We start from the raw sequence: 18,374 nt of genomic DNA on the forward strand, positions 1-18,374 counted from the left end.
AAATGCCACATATCACACTACCTTCTTCACTGCCATCAACAGCAACTCACACATGCCCAGAATGGCAAAGGCTGTCTCACATTTGTATTTATTTTTGTTTGTGGGACATTCTGAGGTTGCAAAATCCCACCCCTCAAGGAACTACATCCAAGGTAAGAGCTGTTTGGGTTTTTTTTCCCCCTGAGATAATACTTTTTTTGGCAGTCAGAGTTAGTGGCACAGATCTCATCCAGCACAGGGTACAGATGACTGCCCATACAACTTCCTTGCAGTCACTAACAACCCTGCCCAGCCCTTCAACAGCAAGTGAATGTTCATACACTCATTTCCACTGACTGTCACTATACTTCCACCTCACATTTTCTTTTCTAAGATGGATCTTTCTCTTGAAAACTTGCACATGTGGCAAGACAACAAAATGGGATGCAAATGCACAGCTTTGCCATTCTGCTTGCTTTGGACGTCGTGCGTACATTTTCTCCCCGCAACTAAGAGCATTTTGATCAGCTTTAAAGGTTTCCTGAAGAAAAGAACTTTCATCTCTTTAAGGAAAATCACATGCTTAGGAATTTCAGGAGTTGATCATCCTGATCAACTTCTTGTTTCCCAAGAGCCATTAAACCAAAAAATGAAGTACAAGAAGCTCTGAACTCTCTTGGTAAGTATTAGAGAAAGCAGACCCTGCAGCCCCCTTATACAAAGAAGCTAAGTTTCTTATCACCACTGCAACCTGCAGAGTTAAGCTCCAAATTTAGGGAATTTACATTACTGGCTTCAGAAGACATGTTAGACAAGTAAATTTTTGCTAAGTCTTGCCTTGACACATATCCATTTTCACACAGTTCATAACCCTCAAGGTCTCAGCCTGTCTTCCCATTACTATCCCAGTACCTGCCCCTCCTTTCAGTTTGAATGCTGACAGTGAACCTGTAAGTGTTCTCCCTGTTTCAGGCAGAATACAGCTATGGCATGTATCACAACACATCAGACTACATCAGATCTTTAGACATCTTGAAGGCATTTAACTGACACCAGTAAAACAGGCTGGAGAATGGGCTTTTGTTCCCTGCCTATTGGTCTCTCAGGACTGACACAAGAGATGCAACATCACCCAAGTTCACTCTTTATTTGTGCAACCATGGTATTTCCTTGAAGATTTTTTTGGAACTTGGAGCTAAAAATTATTTCCAACAGCTCTGATCTTTCAGCAGGATACTATTCTAGCCTCTAAAGCATCATCTGTGCACTCAGGTTTTATGTGCAAGTATCACTCAGCTGTGTTAAACACAGCAAATGTGGAATGATGACTGTTAAGCCACAATCATAAATAAAAGTTCACAGGCTTTCCAAAGTTTTCTCTTTTAACACTTTGCAAGTCAGTTATACAGCATTAATACCTATTTGATAAAACTATCTGCCTATCTAAAAAAAAATTCTTTTCCTCAACACTTTTTTTTCTTAACTAGTTGCAGCTGTGTCTGGGACACAAAAAGATTACCAAGATTAGTTGAAAGACAGCTACAACATTTAAAGGAAACAAGCTATGGCAATCCACTAAGTCACTGCCTATCAGCTGCTTTAATGTCTCTTGGGTACCACAAGAACCTTCCTTGGGCACAGCACAGTGATCCTCACATGAAGACACTCACAACTCTACTTCCAGGATATCTAAAAGCCATCTATTACCTCCAGGAAAGCTGCCATCCATGTCTTACAAAGGCAGTGAGCACTTCCTCGTGGCAAGAACGTGAAAACGGAACAAACTAGAAGGTCTGTGGCAAGACTGAAATGAAAGGCAATGGAATGGTCCTCACCTTGCAGTAGAGATGTGCCAACAGGAATGGTTTCGGGAACATTGTCTCTGCTGTAAATGGAGCGCTGGAATTCAGGAGAACAGTCATTTTCGTCGGTGATATGGACCATGACCTGAGACAAAAGGACATGCTGAGAGGAGATTTTAGCTTCTACACTTCAGAAAATGGGCACCTTGTTCTAGACACTGCCATGGCAGTCAGTGCTTTTGGTCTCCCATCCTTACACCTCCAATACTTTTTCTTACACTATTCCTTTTTTTCTTACACTACTCCTGTATCACAAAGAATTATTTTCTTCTCCAGTTCCAAGCAGATGGGAGGCAAAGCCAAAAAGAAATAAAAAAAGGTATTTGCAAAGCGTAGATCTGAACCTAAGTCAGACCCCAGCTTTCTTCCTGTTCTGCAAGGTCCCCTTCCTCCCCAACATCCTTGCAAGTGTCCTAGGCTATCCACCAGTGTAACTGGTTCCACCAGTAAACTAACAAAGATTGCAGGGACAGTGGGTAGGATGTGAAGTGATTCATGTACCTCAGTCACACTGCTGAGAGTGCTCTCAACTTCCATGGCTTTCAGTAAGAGATGATAGAGATGGTGTTCACTTTCGTAGTCCACAGGGTGGGTCAGGCTGAGCTCTCCGCTCTCTTGCCTCACCCTGAAGAGCCCAGAGGGATTTGTCAGCAGAGTGTACGAAAGAGGCTGGCTCTGGAAAGAAACAGCCTCAACAACTGCTACTCTGTAAAGAATGAGAGAACAACTCTTTGCTTCCAAACAACAACAATAACTGTCTCCTGAGCACCTAGAGGAGGAAGATGATGAGGAGGAAAGGTGTCTTGCTCCCTCTCTGTTGATGCTTGCCTCAGCTTGCATTCAGACTAGAAATCCCTATGCTACAGAGAGTTGACCTACCCTCTCTTCTCTCACCAAACTTATCCGCTGACATAGCAGGGCTGGGATAACGGCCCATTTTAAATCCCACTAACATTAAAACATCTTTTTCTTTCCTATTGTACCCTTCTAAATACTTGACAGTAGTAACTAATTTACCTTCAGTTTCAGAGATAAGTGACCTACTATACTTCTGAGTTTTTCTGAAGTTGTATATTCAGAAAAGGAACAGGTTCAGAGATGGCTGGGAAACCCATGAAGCACAGAGTTTTTCAGATCCTGCTGTCCACCTTGGCAGGACATGAAAGATATGTTTGCCTCCATACAGTGACTTAGGTTTTGAAGCTCCATCTCTCACACCAGTCTCTGACCATCATGACAATACATTTTCAGCTCATCTCACTGGAAGCTCCAGGGAAGGAGAAAAATTTCCCTCCTCCTTCCCATTCAGTCCCTTTTAAGGACTAAGTAGGGCATCTCCAGCAATTTTTCCTACTTCATCAGCTTATTTTGAGATTTTCTACTCCTTAAAGTCCCTATTGCACTGCTCCGCCTGCTACTTGGTGCCTTAAAGCCCATTCTGCTCTCAAGCAGCTGAATAGTGACAATAAAACCAGAGCCAGCTCAGGAGCATCTCCCCACTGTGAATTGGCTTAACTACTCTTCATGCAACAGCAGAGCCCCTTGAAGACTCAGCTTTATCTATTTGCACTTCACACTGGTGCTGTTATCTCAAGAGTCTGGCAACAACTTGTCTTTCTAAAAATTTAAGTCAAATGGGACATGAACAACTCCAAATCTAGTTAATTAAAAGTCTACTTTTCAAGCATTCATTTATATCTCCAGGAGATGCATAGACAGTAGGTTGGCTGTTCTAATTCACAATGCAATGTGCTAGGACCCCAGAAACATTAAAATAATTCCAGCATCCCAGACTACATCCCACGTTCCACACTGGAGACTCTGGAACACCAGATCAGGCATAACTTCTTTTAGAAAACACAATGTTATTTTAAAAGTGTAATAGGCAAATGAATACTTGTAGCCCTGAGAAGCAAAACTACAAGTTTCACTCTACTGTGCTCTCTCTAAATTGAAGCTCCTCTCAGACTGCAGGGAGGGAGCTCACCTAACAAAGTACAACTTACTTCTCCCCTGCTGGAGTATTTTCAGGCACGAACACACTGTAGGACATGTTAGTGAATTGTGGAGGTCGGGAGCCTGCCAGGATAGAAATGGAGGCATAGGGGCTTTTGGTGCCGTACTCATCGGTGGCTTCCACAGTAACCACATACTCCTTGTTCCATGTCAAAGGCAAGCCAGTCGTCATGATGATGCCAGTACCCTTATCCACTTGGAATCGTTCTTCACCACCTGTCAATATATTTACAAAGCTGGTCTGAGAAATGCCCCATGGCAAGAACATTTCCATCTTCACCATTTTAAGGTAAGCTATCCTCAAATCATCTGCCTGTGTTCCTGCATGCATTTCTTTTTTCTTCTCCAGTTGTGTACCTTATCTGTCACCCACACTGTGTTCTGGTGACCAGTGCAGTGTAAAAGAGACAAGAACATGTAAGAAATGAAGCCTTAAGCTAACAGTAAGGCTGCAATCAATTTAAAAATACAAGTAAAGCAAAGAAAATGGCAACAAGAAAGATTCCCATCCATGTAACTGTTACTTAAATCACTTACAGCTTCTACTTTCTGTACCTACTGTATCTTTAAGGATTCCCCAAGGGAAAAATCTATCAATTAAATTGTAAAATGGGAACTTGCTAAGAAACATCTGCAACTCAACAGAATTTTACCTTTTTCTTCAGAATAGACCTACCTGCAATGAGTGTGTAAGTTATCCCAGCACTGGCATTTTCACTGTTACTGTGATGTGCGACAAGCTGGTAGATGACAGTGCCCTTTCGTGCATCTGGATCCACACGTGCCAGGTAGGGGTATGGGTACATGCCCCAGGACAGGAGTTCATCTTCTGGGGCAAAGAGTGTCACATGACAGAGGTACCAGTCATTATCTGCAAAAGATGCATGGATTTCTGGACGGCTTGCTCACAACTTTAGTCAGGAATTTTCTGATCTTATTCATTAGTATCTGTAAAAATCTTCCACTGCAAAGAACCCATGGAGAATTAATTACAGTATTTTTACCTCTAGGGACACCTAAGTTCAAACCTTTTGGACTTACATCAAGTTGCTAATAGATGCTAAAGGTTTATATGGGCTTCTTGAAGAAATTTTCCTGAGCACATTTGTGTTCCAAAGGAGGCTTTGGGATTTGACTTCAAATCAAAATGAATATATTACTGAATATATAAAATAAATTTGAATGAAAAAATAAACTAAATGTAGAAAGTGGGGAGTAGAAAATACATATGAGAAATCCATGTCTTCTGTCTGAAAAAATATGATTACATACTTGAACAAACTGCACTGAGGTTTCAGGTCTGTTAAGGACTACACCACTGTCAAAAGAAACACCCACCAGTGTACTTGTGCCTCATACAGGAAATCCTTGATCTCTGCCTTCAGCCAGGCCACATTTCACGCAGGGTGGAAGAAGACAGGAGCACATGGGCAAAAACAGCACCAAGGCAAGAAATAAGCCAGAAATTCCAAATAATTTTAACTGTAGACCTCAGGGATCTGATACTAAATAAAAGACTACCCATAGATAGAGACATCTGCTAATATGCAAGACCTGTATTGACGAGCAGCCTTACCCCACAGTAAAAATATATGCTGGGCAAATTTCCCAGAGGTCATCATTCCCAGGAAGGAAAGGACTTAATTGAAGTTTTGTGGGGTTTTAAAAACATATAAAATCATTTAAGACATGGTTTCTTCAGCTAAAGGAAATTCTTAGATTACATGGTTTCTGGTTTCCTAATATGCCAACACTGCTTACACAGGAACATTGGTTAATTTTTTTTTCTCTGTATTGCTGTGTAAGACAAGGCACAACCCACAGCATGAGCCAGTGGCTCATGAGAGCAGCTGTAGCAGTCAGTATTTTATCTATAGCTGAGAGGTGGGGCTGAGAAACACGTCTTAATTAAGCCAGCTACAGACAGCATCATTTTGGTACAGCCAAATAACAGAATGAAAGCTTTTAGGCACAGAGCATTTAAAGGTATTTTTGTTCAGTCATTGGTCTAATTCAGGCAGTTCTAATTTCTGCAGAGATGAATATCTAGTCAAGCATTTTTCCCATTTAGTCAAACCTAGAGAATTATTTCAAAAATTATAATTATACCGATTATTCCTTAATATTGCCTCATGTAGGTGATCCAAGTGTTAAATACAAATTAATAAGGAGGTCCTAATCCTGCTGTAAGAATTGTAAAACCCAGTTAAAGTCTGCCCTAAAACAGAGTTTTTTGTTTCAAAAAAGACAGACAAACGAAAAAATTTCACTGAGTTCAGGACACCATATCAGGGGAAATATATGTGCGGTTCAAATTAACCATACTCTTCTGGACTTTTAAAAAAAATTCACCTTCCCTCTCTCTGAAATGTGTATTTAAGTAGAAACATAGAAGAGTTTAGGTTGGAAAAGACCTCTAAGATCATCGAGTCCCACTATTAACGTGGTACTGCCAAGTCCACAACTAAGCCTGGGAATCCCATCCCTGGAAGTTGATATGGCACTCAAGGACATGGTTTACTGGTGAACATGGTGGTGATGTTGGGTTGACAGTTGGACTTGATGATTTTAAAGGTCTTTTCCAACCTTAATGATTCTGTGATTCTATGAAACCATGTCCCTAAGTGCCGTATCCACATACCTTTTAGATAACTCCAGGGATGGTGACTCAACCACTTCCCTGAGCAGCCTCTTCCAATGCTTGACCACCCTTTCCATGAAGAATTTTTTCCCTAATATCCAATCTAAACCTCCCCTGGCACAACTTGAGGCCATTTCCTCTTGTCCCGTCACTTGTTACTTGAGAGGAGAGTGACCACTCCCTTGCTACAACTTCCTTTCATGGAGTTGTAGAGAGTGATAAGGTTCCCCCTGAGCCTCCTCTTCCCCAGGCTGAACAACCGCAGCTCCCTCACAGCCTCTCCTCACAGGACTTGTGCTCCAGACTCTTTATCAGCTCCGTTGCCCTTCTCTGGAGTCACTCCAGCATATAAATGTCTTTCTTGTAGTGAGGAACCCAGAACTGGACACAGAACTTGAATTGTGGACTCACCAGTGCCAAGTACAGGGAAAGAATCACTACTCTGATCCTGCTGGCTACACTATTTTTGATACAGACTAGGATGCTCTTGGTCTTCTTGGCCACCTGGGCACACTGTTGGCTCATGTTCAGCCCTCTACGAACCTTGGTAAAATTGTGACACTTAGGAAAGCCTTGGATCACCTCCTCATGGGATGGCTGAGGTTGGCAGGTACCTCTGGAGGTCATCCTGGTCCAACCACTCCCAAGACAGGCTGCCTAGACCTGGCTGCTCAGGACCATATCCATATGGCTTTTGAATATCTCCAAGGAGGGAGACTCCAAAACCTCCCTGAGCAACCCAGTGAACTAAAGTTCTGGGGAATGGATTTCAAGAAAGATGTGGACCAGCTGGCAAGTGTCCAGAGAAGAGCCAAGAGCACAAATAGAAAACATCAAGAGAGGTGGAAAGACCTGGAGATTTTCAGGAGACTACAAGAGATATGCCAACATTACTATAAGATGCTGAAAGACTGATGTATGAAGTCAGTCAGTTGTTCCCTAACCTGCAAACCAAAAAGTAACAAACTCTCATTCCCAAGGAAAAGATTGGCATTAGATGCTGTGGGTGGGATCTCGGAGCATGTTTTTAATTATAAGGATAATGGAGCATTTGATAGTGTCCAGAGAGGTGAGACAGCATCCATCACTGAGATCTTTAAGACCTGACTAAACAAATATCTTCTGGCAATCACTTTGTTGTTGCAAAGCCTGCCTCTAGGCAGGGGCACAGTACCAGCAAGACTGTTAAATCCTTTCCATCATACATTAATTTCCCTGCCTTTCAGCTTTTGCATCTCATTGATTTCTGAGGCATACATGTCCACATGTCACTCATTCGCTTGCAGCTTGAGGGAACTCATAGCATAAACATTCTTTGGACCATGTGTTTTATTTTGCTGTTTGCTTAAGGGTAAGAAGTGAGGGAAGGAGTAAACACCACTCTAGAAACATCCAGCACCACACATGAAAGGAAAGACATGGGATGAGGCCAAACCTGGAGGGCTGTGGTACAGCAGCAAGGAGGAATGTCTTTCTGCAGCTGAGACCTGGCTCACTCCTTCATTCCCTCAGCATTTATTTCAGATTTTCAGGCTTGAAGCTGCTTTCTTCATGCAAGTAAACAAAATTTAAATTGAAGCAACCTGCAAGCATGCTGACAAAACAGCCTGGGTTATATGCACACAGATCAGAGCTCTAATTTTAACAGGGAATAAATGGAAGAAAAGATAGTTACAAAGAGCAGATCTTAGTTGGAGCAAGTCCAAAACCCTAAAAAAGCAGTGTTGAACATGGTCTGGAGACTAAGAAGGGGTCAGTCAAACAGCACGAAGTTCCCCTATCACACAGAAAGAGCTGTTCAGAAGCAGCACTACCAGTATGGACATTTCTGTTCCGGTAGTTCCCCTTTATGCACACATCAGATGTGAGAAACTCAAGGATTTTAAGGTGTTACAGATACATGACAATCAAATACTATGGAAAATTATCACATTGACTTGAAACAAATCGGTGAAACAAAACCAGTCTGGATAAAGTAGATGTTTTCCCCAGCAATGCATTATTTTTTCAGCTGCCATAACTGGAAAGACATTAACAGATCAAGCCTCCAAAATCAATAATGTTTTATTTTGTTCCTGACACAACCACAGCATCCGATTAAATCAAAATGCAACATCACTATGTTGCAGCTCATCCATTTTGTCAATATGAATCATCCACTGAAAGGAAGGAAATAATCAGGAAACCAGGCTCTACAGCCTGTGAAACAAGACAATCAACAGGATAAAACACCTGGCACCACACATTGGAAAGAGTCTTGGTATGATCGGTCTAGAAGATAATATTAAGGAGGGCTGATTTCCCTGGAGATATTGGTGTATGCCCAAGGCCTCAGCTTTAACTTGTGCTAACATTTAGGAAAGGCATGTTAACAAAAGGATGTCAACCAGTCACCAGTTAAGAGGAACCTAAGTAAAAAGGTTAGGATGTAGGAAGTGCAAGAATGGGGCAACCCACCACACAGCCATCCAAGCAGTGATGAGCTGCGAGGTTTCTGCCTTTGAGGGCTAAACACACTTCACCAGATCAGAGCAGATATACCTGCACCATCCTTAGACAAGAGCATGAAAGCAAAGAAAGAACTGGAAAAGGTTTTGAAACTGCAAGTGGCTATTCTTGCAAATCTGTATCAATTCCTCGTTCCTTTAATCATTTAGTTTTTCCTTAACAAAAGGAGGAAACTTGATAGAAGTAATTTTCTTTTCCTGAGATGAGGATTAGAGCTGCACTGGCTGATGTGGGTTTGATGGAACTAATGTTGGGAAGTTGAGAAGTAAAAAACGTGCTTCTATGCCCTCTGTCAAAACGAATCATTTGAATTTAAAAGAGACATCATGGTATTTGAAGAAGTTTCTGAAGTACCAGGCTTGCCAGGACACCAAGGTGGGATGTCTACAAAGCCCCTCATTGTGCTGTCAGGCTACACCACTAGTCTTCAGTGGTAGGGCAAGATATCAGGAGTTTGGCTCGTTATTGAATCACAACCAGTAAATCTACACCCGACAAATGGTTACTATAATGCTAAAAGACCCTTGTCATCTTCAGGACTGAAACACAAAATTAGTTTCAAATGAGCTGTATTTCCTCAAATTAAAAATTGCAGCCAGAGCATGATGCATTAACACTGCACTTGGACATGAAATAGGCGGATCCACCCCCTATTTCCAAGATCTGTAGCAGAAACCAGACTGTCTGCTTGCCACAAGAAATTGGATTTTTTTTTTTTTTTAATGTTTAATGTTATAGTCATCAGAGGTTAAAACGTGCAGCTCATGCTCCAGTCTCCTAAAGATATGACAGATCTGAGGAGCCTCAAGAAAGATCAAGGGAAGGAAAACAAAGGGGATTTGTGCACAGAGGCAAGAGAAAACATGAGACAAATTGGAAACCACAATCCTTTGAATTTAAGGATACTACATTTCACACCTCCTCCTCAACACAGAATAATTTAAAGAAGATAAGCCACTGACAATGATGAATATTTCCCTTCCCTTAGGTAGCAGCCCTATCCCCTTGAAGAGGCTCCAGTGAAGAGGACAAGGAGACAAGACTGCCTGCTCTTCTGAGGAGCAGAGAAAAGGCCTCTGGCTGCCATCACTGACATTTCTGCAAGTCAACAGAGCTAGAAAAGGGTTGGAACACCAAGCAGAGTTAAATAAACCATAGGCGTGAGGGCTTAGGCTTAGGCACTGAGAGGCAGCTTATATGCTCCTTTAAAGCTAAAGACAGTCAATTCTCTTTAATTTTTAAATTATTTTTTTCTTTCAAGCACTTTTCACTTTTCTCACTCAGATTTTGTAAGATAGTATAGATGGGAATACTCTACTTAAGGATATTTAAACTTTAAAAAAAAGGCAGTAATTAATCTTTAAGCAGAGTTCATTATTACTCTTAGAAATGCTTTTTAGCATTTTAGTGATACTTCTAGTGATATTTACACAGTCATGCTGTCCACTGTGCCTCTCTCTCCTGCCCAAGCTTTTGAGTCTGGTGGCAAATTCATTCTTACAAATTTGAACATCAGCAGCTGGCCAGAAGATGGGCATCCCAAATAAAGGTGTTCACTGAGGAAAAGGAAAAGAGAAAGCATCTTTTCCTAGGTCTCGAGGAGTAGTCCAGTCAGCAACACCTATGATGCTCATGCCTCTGCCCCAGCACGAGCTGTCCCTCCCACTGGCAGAAGTGCAGGGGCATGAAGGAGCTCTCACAGCAGGGAAAGCCTTCATGACACAGATCGCCCCTTCAAAATTAAAGGCTTAAGTTTATGAATTTCTTTTCTCCAATTCTTACAAAAATTGGCATGGGGAGTACTTTTAGTATAGCTACTCTGTCATGAACATGATGTGTCAGCTCCACCTCAAACACTGATGAGATTCCTGAGGGTGACGTTTCTATTAATTAACAGATCTGGTCTCACAAATACACCTAAGGTTTGGATACAATGCTCAGGAGTATCATATCCTCTTGCAACACACTGCGGCACTGATTGGACTTACGTTGGACCGAGCACAGAGTGCTGTATCTTGAAGGCAAAGCAATACCCTTACCATCACAGTTATGGCAATAGGCTTGTTTATTCCCTTGGCAGTCCACAAACAACTACATCAACTTGTGGATGAAGAGCCCACAGCCACAGTACACCTGGGCAATGTGATTATACCAACTGCCTCATCTAAAGCTAAGAGAGTGGGTTTCAATTTTCCCTTCTTGGTTAACCACAACCAGCAAGCTTGACAGAGCAGCATGCAGAGATCACTTTGCATTATTTTCATGACTATTTCTTAATATACACCAGCCCCTGGGCACGTTTTCCACTCATACATCACCTCAACAATTTTAGGAGGCAAGGTCTTGCTTTTCTCAATACTACCTGTAGGCTCATCCAGTGGGACCATGGAGCTAAAAGGCAATTGCAGGTGCTACTGCACACACGAGTAACAAAGAGAAATCTTCAGCCAATTTTTCACTTTCTGTGTGGATGCACAGCTACTGCAGGTACCTCCACCACATTGGGTGTTTGAGACACCTATGACATTTGTTGGGTAGCAAAGACATCACTGCAGGCAGATATCTGTACATCACAGGTAAAGCTTCAGGCAGATGTGGGGAACAGGACTTCAAAATCCATCTTATCTTTACTGCTGCCACATCCCTAGCCTTTAAAGTCTGATTGTGGTGTCATCCTCTAGTTTTTAAAATGTTTTAATTTTGTTGTTTGTTTCCAGAGGAAAGCTCTGAAGCACTCTCAGACCTGTGATCATGGAAGTAACACCAACAAAACCCCCAAACCAAACAAAAAAGCCCCCAGTTGCTGAGCTAAAAGTCTAGTAGAGTTGAAGAACAGGACTAAGAAATGGTGTTCCTTCCCTTTTTGAAGCATGATAGACAAAGTCCTAAATGTAAAGCTTCTACACAGTGTGCACCAGTACCTATGGCCAGCATCAGAAAGGACAGCTGTGGGGGCAGAGGAGGAAATAGTTGTGCAGCCACACACGTCACACCCTGTGTAAGCTGGTAACAAGTATGAGGACTTAGGTAGGTACTTGCAGGTGTGCATGAACAGAGGAAGACTTAGAAGAGGAATGGACCTTCAGCCCTTTAAACTCTTCCTCACCACCCCCAGCCTTTCCACAGGCTACACACTGTTCTGAACTCCAGGTCTGATTCATAACTACACTCATGCACAGAGCCCAGAACAGCAAGGCTTTGAGAGACAGACAAAGGCAACCTGCTGCCAGGTTCCTAAAGAAGATGCAAACTGCTCCATGTAGGTAAGACAAGCCACAAAAGTTGTGCAAACCTCTTTGCAATGCACAGTCCATGTACCGAGTGTATATTCAATGGGAGAAGAATTGTGTTTTCACAGTGCCTGCTACAGTGCACCCACAAAACAGATAGTAGACTCCTACCTATCACTGCTATAAGTGCTACTGAGTAGCAGGGAGGATTCAGAAGGTTATTGTAGTCTACATTCAATTTATTTCAGTGTCTCAACTGTTCACATGAATACCCTGTCTTCCTAGGACTACAGTTGCAAGAAACAGTGCACTAAGATACTATCTGACCTCCTGTTTTGTTATTTTTTTAAGTGCCAAAAAGCCTTGCTTTTCCTGAGAAAAAAAACAAGAACAAACCAAAAAAAACCAAGACAAACCAAACCAAAACCAAAAACAAATGGACAAACAAAAAACCCCCCAAAACACCCCCCAAAAAAACCAAAAAAACCCCCCACAAAAAACCCCCACAAAACCCCCAAACCAAACAACAACAAAAAACCAAAACCACCACCCCCCCCCAAAAAAAAACCCCAACACTTCCAAAACCCCAAGACATGCTCCCCTGGAGAAGCAGCAACTTTGAAATGCCTAAGTGCATTCATGACTTACATAAGAAATGGTAATTAATAAGGGTCCAATAGCTTTGTTTTTCAATTAAAGAGACGATTAAAAGTTTGGCACACGCTCCATAATATTGATTACTATGTGATTCACTGTTAATTACATTTAGTAAGAGGCATGAGGAGAAATGAGGAGCAGACCAAAGTTAATTCTGTTTGACTTTTGACAGTTCACCAGGTCTCTTCAGATAAAAAAAATGGATGCTCAAATCCTCTCAGCATTTCATCATGATTCTGTAAAATAAGCAGCCAGAAAAAGATCCGAAGTTTGTTACTGTACAAAGTTATGAGATAGTTTTGATTTTCAAAGTAGCTTAAAGGAGTGTCTAAATGACCTTGTCCCACTTGATCATCGAATTCCTTTCTCCCTGGGGCTCATCTCTCATCAATACATTATCAGTGCACAGTCAGTGGTAAAAACATGCTGTACACCACCAGATTGGAGAGGACAACACAATCATTTGTTGAACACTGCTCACAAGGTTATTTGCTTTCATTATAAATAAGCAAGATGGTCAAGCAACGTGTCCCCTTTCCAACTCCATCTTTAACTTGAATGAGTTCTACTTTAAATGTTGGGTGATATGTTTAAAGCTAGTACCTAGAAATACTGTGCAGAGTTTTTCTAATGTTAGATGTTTGTCACTTGCACAACTCATCACATTCCTGAAAGAATAAGTTTCTCAGGCAGGTGGCTCCAGGATTCTGAGACCACACACAGCACATGATGATAAAGGTCACAGCCCCCAGCATGTTCCAGCATGTTTATTTTCCTCCCAGCTCTATGTTTCACATTTTCTGAGCACTAGGCTTAAAATCCATTTATAGAAAACATTAAATATTCCCTCTACAGTAAAGTTGCAAACATCTAAGAAAAAAACCAAGCAAATAATACAAAACAAACCCAAGCAAATGGTAATCAGTAATGTTATCAGAGACCTGATCTATAGCTACAAACACACAATAAAACTTACTTTGAATAATACGAAAGTAACACATGGAAAGGATGGCTTGTGAACCCACAACACATCTCGAGTTCAACACAGTTTAAGAAGTTTATCAAGTCTAACCATTCTCCTTGCTGTGTTAGTAAAACCACACACGGTATACAAGCTGTTGATATATAGAGGACTTGAACAGCTGTATAAAGGTATCTCCATTTAGTTCTGCACACCAACTCCTAGGATTCTAGATTAAGATAATTTTGGGGTTTTGCTTGTCCTAAGCTCATTGACATTTATTTTGCAGTGACTCCTTTCTCCTCCCATGCACTACTCTACCAGAGTTGTAGCTGACCCCCAGCATCATTCGGTGCAGTTCAGCGACCAGGCGCAGAGGGCTCTTCCAGCGCAGGGGGCTGCAGCTGCAGGTCTGAAAGCGTCCACACCCAGGGCAGTGTCACCTCTCCCTTCCCAGGTCACAGAGGACCACAGCGGCAGAAAAGGCTTTCTGCTAACTGCTCCCACAATAGACAAACTATCTATCCTGGTGTGCCCCCTTTTTAAACAGGCTTTAACCACTTGTTAACCCCTGAGCGGACGCCTCCAGTCCTACTAAAGTGAACCTGCTGTGACAAGAATTCCTTACAAAACAACATAACCAAAACACCATTCCCTACGTTTTCAGCTGCTCCTTCAAAGGCAGGACGCAAAAGCTCTGAGGGAGGTACCGGGAAAGAGCCGGCACATTTCCACACCTCCTACCGAGCCCGGGGGGCAGCTCCCACAGCTGCCTGCGGCTTCCCGCGCCCCAGGAGCGCAGCATCACTGCGGCCGCGTCTCCTCAAGTGACAAGTGCCCGGCACGGCCGTGCCTGATCAGCATCCTCCTCCCTCGGAGCGACCCTTCATCCCCACCCATCCCTTTCGCGGCCATCCCGACCCACCTGGGCCAGACCCGTGGGGAAAAGCGACCCCGTCCCCGCCGCCCGTCCCAGACCGCTACCTGCTTCGCCGTCGCGGTGCACCTTGACCAGCACCTCCGCCCGGCCGCCCGCTCTCAGCTCCCGCCGCAGGTAGAGCCGCCCCGACGTCCTGTCGACGGCCACAGGAGTGTTGCCGGGAGAGACCAGCTCGAACCAGCCGCCGGCCGCCCGGTCTCCGCTCCGCGGGACGGTGAAGACGGTGTCGCCCACCTTGGTCCCGCGGGGCAGTCGGGCCGTGTAGCGCCGGGTTCCGGGTCCCGGCGGCTGCAGCGAGCGCGGCCCCCGCCGCCGCCCCGCGCCCCCCGCCGCCCCCCGCCCGCGCACAGCCAAGCGCAGGCACCGCGCGGGGCTGCGCAGCGGCCGCGGCCGCCCGTGATCGAGAGCGGCCACGCAGAGGTGGAGCCGGCGCAGCCCCATCAGCGAGCCCACGGTCAGCACCTGCCCGCTGCGGGGCACCACGAAGAGCAGGCGGCTGCCGGCGCCCGGCGGCCAGGGGCGGTAGGTGAGGCGCGCGTTGGCGCCTTCATCACCGTCCGAGGCGCGGAGCCGGGCCACCTCCGTGCCCAGCGGGGCCAGCTCGTCCACCTCCAGCGGCCGCGCCGGCGGCAGCCGCGGCCGGTGGTCGTTGCGGTCCAGGACCCGGACCTGCAGCAGCGCCTCCCGGGGGGACCGTCCCGCCCGCCGCCGCAGCCAGAGTCCGTACTCGGGCTGCGCCTCCCGGTCCAGGCGCTCGGCCGTGAGGAGCAGCAGCAGCCCCCGCCCGCTGCCCGGCCACCGCTGGACAGAGAAGCGCGAAGCGCCGTCTCCTTCCAGCGCCCACTCCCCGGCCGGCTCACCGGGGCCCAGCAGCCTCCGCAGCGGCACCCGCAAGCCCCGCACCCGGGTCCCCGCCGGGCTGTTCTCGGGCACCTGCCCGGAGAAGCGGAGCAGGCGGGGAGAGCCCCCGCAGCCCGGCCCCGCCGCCCCGCCGAGCAGCGGCAGCAGCAGCAGGACCGGGAGCAGCCCGCAGCCGCCCCGCCGCACCCGGCCCATCCCGCCGCTCCCGCCGAGCCGAGCGGAGCCCAGCACCCCACGAAGCCTCTCTGCGCCGCTCTCGCCGCGGGCACCCACGGCACGGGCAGCCCCGGCCAGTGACGGCCATGGGCGGGGACGGGGCGAGCCCGCCCCGCGTGGTCGAGGGGGGCGCCCGCCCGTGGCAAAGCCTACAACGTTGCCGGGCCAATCGCTCATCTTCCCCCTTTCCACATTGCCCGTGACGGTAATCGGTGAGTGATCCCTCCCTGTCCTTGTCTCAGCTCATAAACCTTCTGTTATATGTTCTCTCTCTTGTCCAGTTTCGAAGGGGAGTGATGGAGCAGCTTTGGTGGGTGCCTGGCATTCAGCCGGCGTCAAACGTGCCACATGCATCCAGCTGCTTGCTCCCGCTCCTCCACAGGTAGAGAGGGCACAGGATAAGGAACTGTGCCTTCTAAGGAGGTGTGTGTGTGTGGGGGGCAATTTCGGGGAAAACGGCAGCCTCCTGCTCTCCTGAGTCTGTATTTAAAAAAAGCCCCAGTCAAGCTACAAGTGACCAGTAGGAGAAACACAGGAAAAACCACTGTTGCACAAAGGATAGTGGGTCTTGGGATATTTGAATCATTGAAGAATAGTTGTGACCCAGTAGAAGTGCTTCTTTGATGTAAGCTGAGCTTGTCTTAGAAGCATGGCCTCTTAGAAGTGCACATTTAGGTTGCTGCTCTGGAAGGAAAGATGTAATTTTAGCAGAAGGAGGAAGAGCAAACCATGTCTCAGCATACAATACAAACACCACCACCAATTATCACTTTTAACATGTCAGTCTTTGGGCAAAATATTTTTGGAACAAGAATAGTGTGTGCTGTTGTTGAGAGCAACACTAAAATGGTCCTTTCTAAACTCAGCAAGCAAACGTATCAGTTCTGCTAAACATGCATAAAACAGTCTGGGCATGGGAATCATTGCATTGGTTAATCTGTGACCAATGGAAGCATGAAACCAAGCCAGACCACTGCAATGTCAATCGCTCCCTGCTACTCATCAAACCATCTTTCTACTAATAACAAGATCAACAGTATCTCCCTTCACACTATGACAGTAAAAACTCAGGAACAGCCTTTTGCCGAGCCTCTGCATCCAGCTGGCCAAACTGTGTCAGCGTTGTTCCAACAGAAACATCCCCTCTTCCTGTTTTGAACACGGGTTTGCTAGTTTTACTAGAAGGTTGTTAGGAGGGCAGGGGTGTTTGTTCCCAGCTGTGTTGTAACTTCAGTGATGACATATCTAGGCTGGAAGTGAAGCTCTGCTCAAGAAAGCCAGAATCCATTTCACGCAGCTTTAGGCAAATATTACAGGCAACAGTCAAAGGTGACAACCAGCTGCTAGATCTGCACCTCTGCCACTCGGGGAATTACCAGTGTAAGGAGAGGCAATCGTTGGGAGATCACATCTGTTATTACAAGCTGTTGGCCTTTATTTTTACCGCAGCAAGGGGAAGGGATGATAGTTTCTAAAATTCAGCATCATGTGAAATCTCACACTGGGACCGCAAAGTAAAACAGAATGGTTTTACGGAATGGTTTACCAGTAGCAACAGGAAAGTAACCATCAAGATCCATCCATGGTTAATGTGCTGTAGCAAGCTTCGAGTGTGTTATCTTTGCTCTTTGTGCCATAATTCCTTCCTTCACAAAGGCACTAGAAACCTCGTTAACTTACAACACTTAATGAGCCAGCCAGACCATGCAAATAAACGTTCAGTTTAGGACAAGCTTAGATCAGTATGGAGACACAGTTCTGCATTCCCTCTTCTAAGTGTGATGCATCCTTATAAAAACTTCCAACAAATTAAATCCTCTCAAAATCAAGTACCCATTTTTATCCTACATTACACTTTCCACTATCCTTTCTATTCTCTTATATTCAAGCATTTAGAAACATCCAGTTTTGCCTACAGCCTGTGAAGTTATAAACTGGATTTTATTCACAGTCTTCCCTCCCACCTATGAACCCATATATTGTTAATACATTAACACAGCATTTCGGTGATGCAAATTCAGACTTCTGCTGCATGTCACTCCCATTGCCCCAACTAAGATGTGTTAACCAGAGCAGAACCAGCAAAAACCTTGCCACTGCAGACACTCAGTAACACAACTCTGTTATTTGCAACATTCAGTTACACAAAACCTGTGCTATGACAAAACAAATGCATATATATTTGTGGACGCAGATCCTAGCAGATCCTACCCTACAACTTAAAGAGATACAAACACACTTGAGTGTAGCCATATTTTCCAAAGGAAAATATGTTCCATATGTTCCTCCAAAACTGAAGCAGAATCCACAGAGATTGACAGAGGGTTAATCCAAGAGGTGATCTCAGTAAGGACAGCAGAGATGGCTCTTGACTTTGATAGGAAACAACACAGAGAAGAAATAAATACATATTATTATTTAAAATAAACTCCTTAGGTATCTTCAGGACACTGCCAGCTTCTATTGCCAAAGAATCAAAATTAGGTTTTCAGATTTTTCTCTA

At 44.8% G+C, this 18,374-nt stretch overlaps 1 protein-coding gene across 1 annotated transcript in view; it reads right to left on the reverse strand.

The window, feature by feature from the left end:
* LOC108508714 (neural-cadherin-like) overlaps positions 1 to 16,048 on the reverse strand; it is a 55,302-nt gene extending 39,254 nt beyond the window's left edge. The window contains exons 1-5 of the mRNA XM_017837734.1: positions 14,839 to 16,048; positions 4,534 to 4,728; positions 3,848 to 4,073; positions 2,343 to 2,547; positions 1,815 to 1,926 (exon numbers count right to left, since the gene is read on the reverse strand). Coding sequence (XP_017693223.1) covers positions 1,815 to 1,926; positions 2,343 to 2,547; positions 3,848 to 4,073; positions 4,534 to 4,728; positions 14,839 to 16,048 — 1,948 coding nt within the window. The remainder of the gene's footprint in view (positions 1 to 1,814; positions 1,927 to 2,342; positions 2,548 to 3,847; positions 4,074 to 4,533; positions 4,729 to 14,838) is intronic.
* Positions 16,049 to 18,374: the final 2,326 nt, after the last annotated feature.

The sequence above is a fragment of the Lepidothrix coronata genome, unplaced genomic scaffold (assembly GCF_001604755.1).
Source record: "Lepidothrix coronata isolate B3197 unplaced genomic scaffold, Lepidothrix_coronata-1.0 Scaffold309, whole genome shotgun sequence".
NCBI lineage: Eukaryota > Metazoa > Chordata > Aves > Passeriformes > Pipridae > Lepidothrix > Lepidothrix coronata.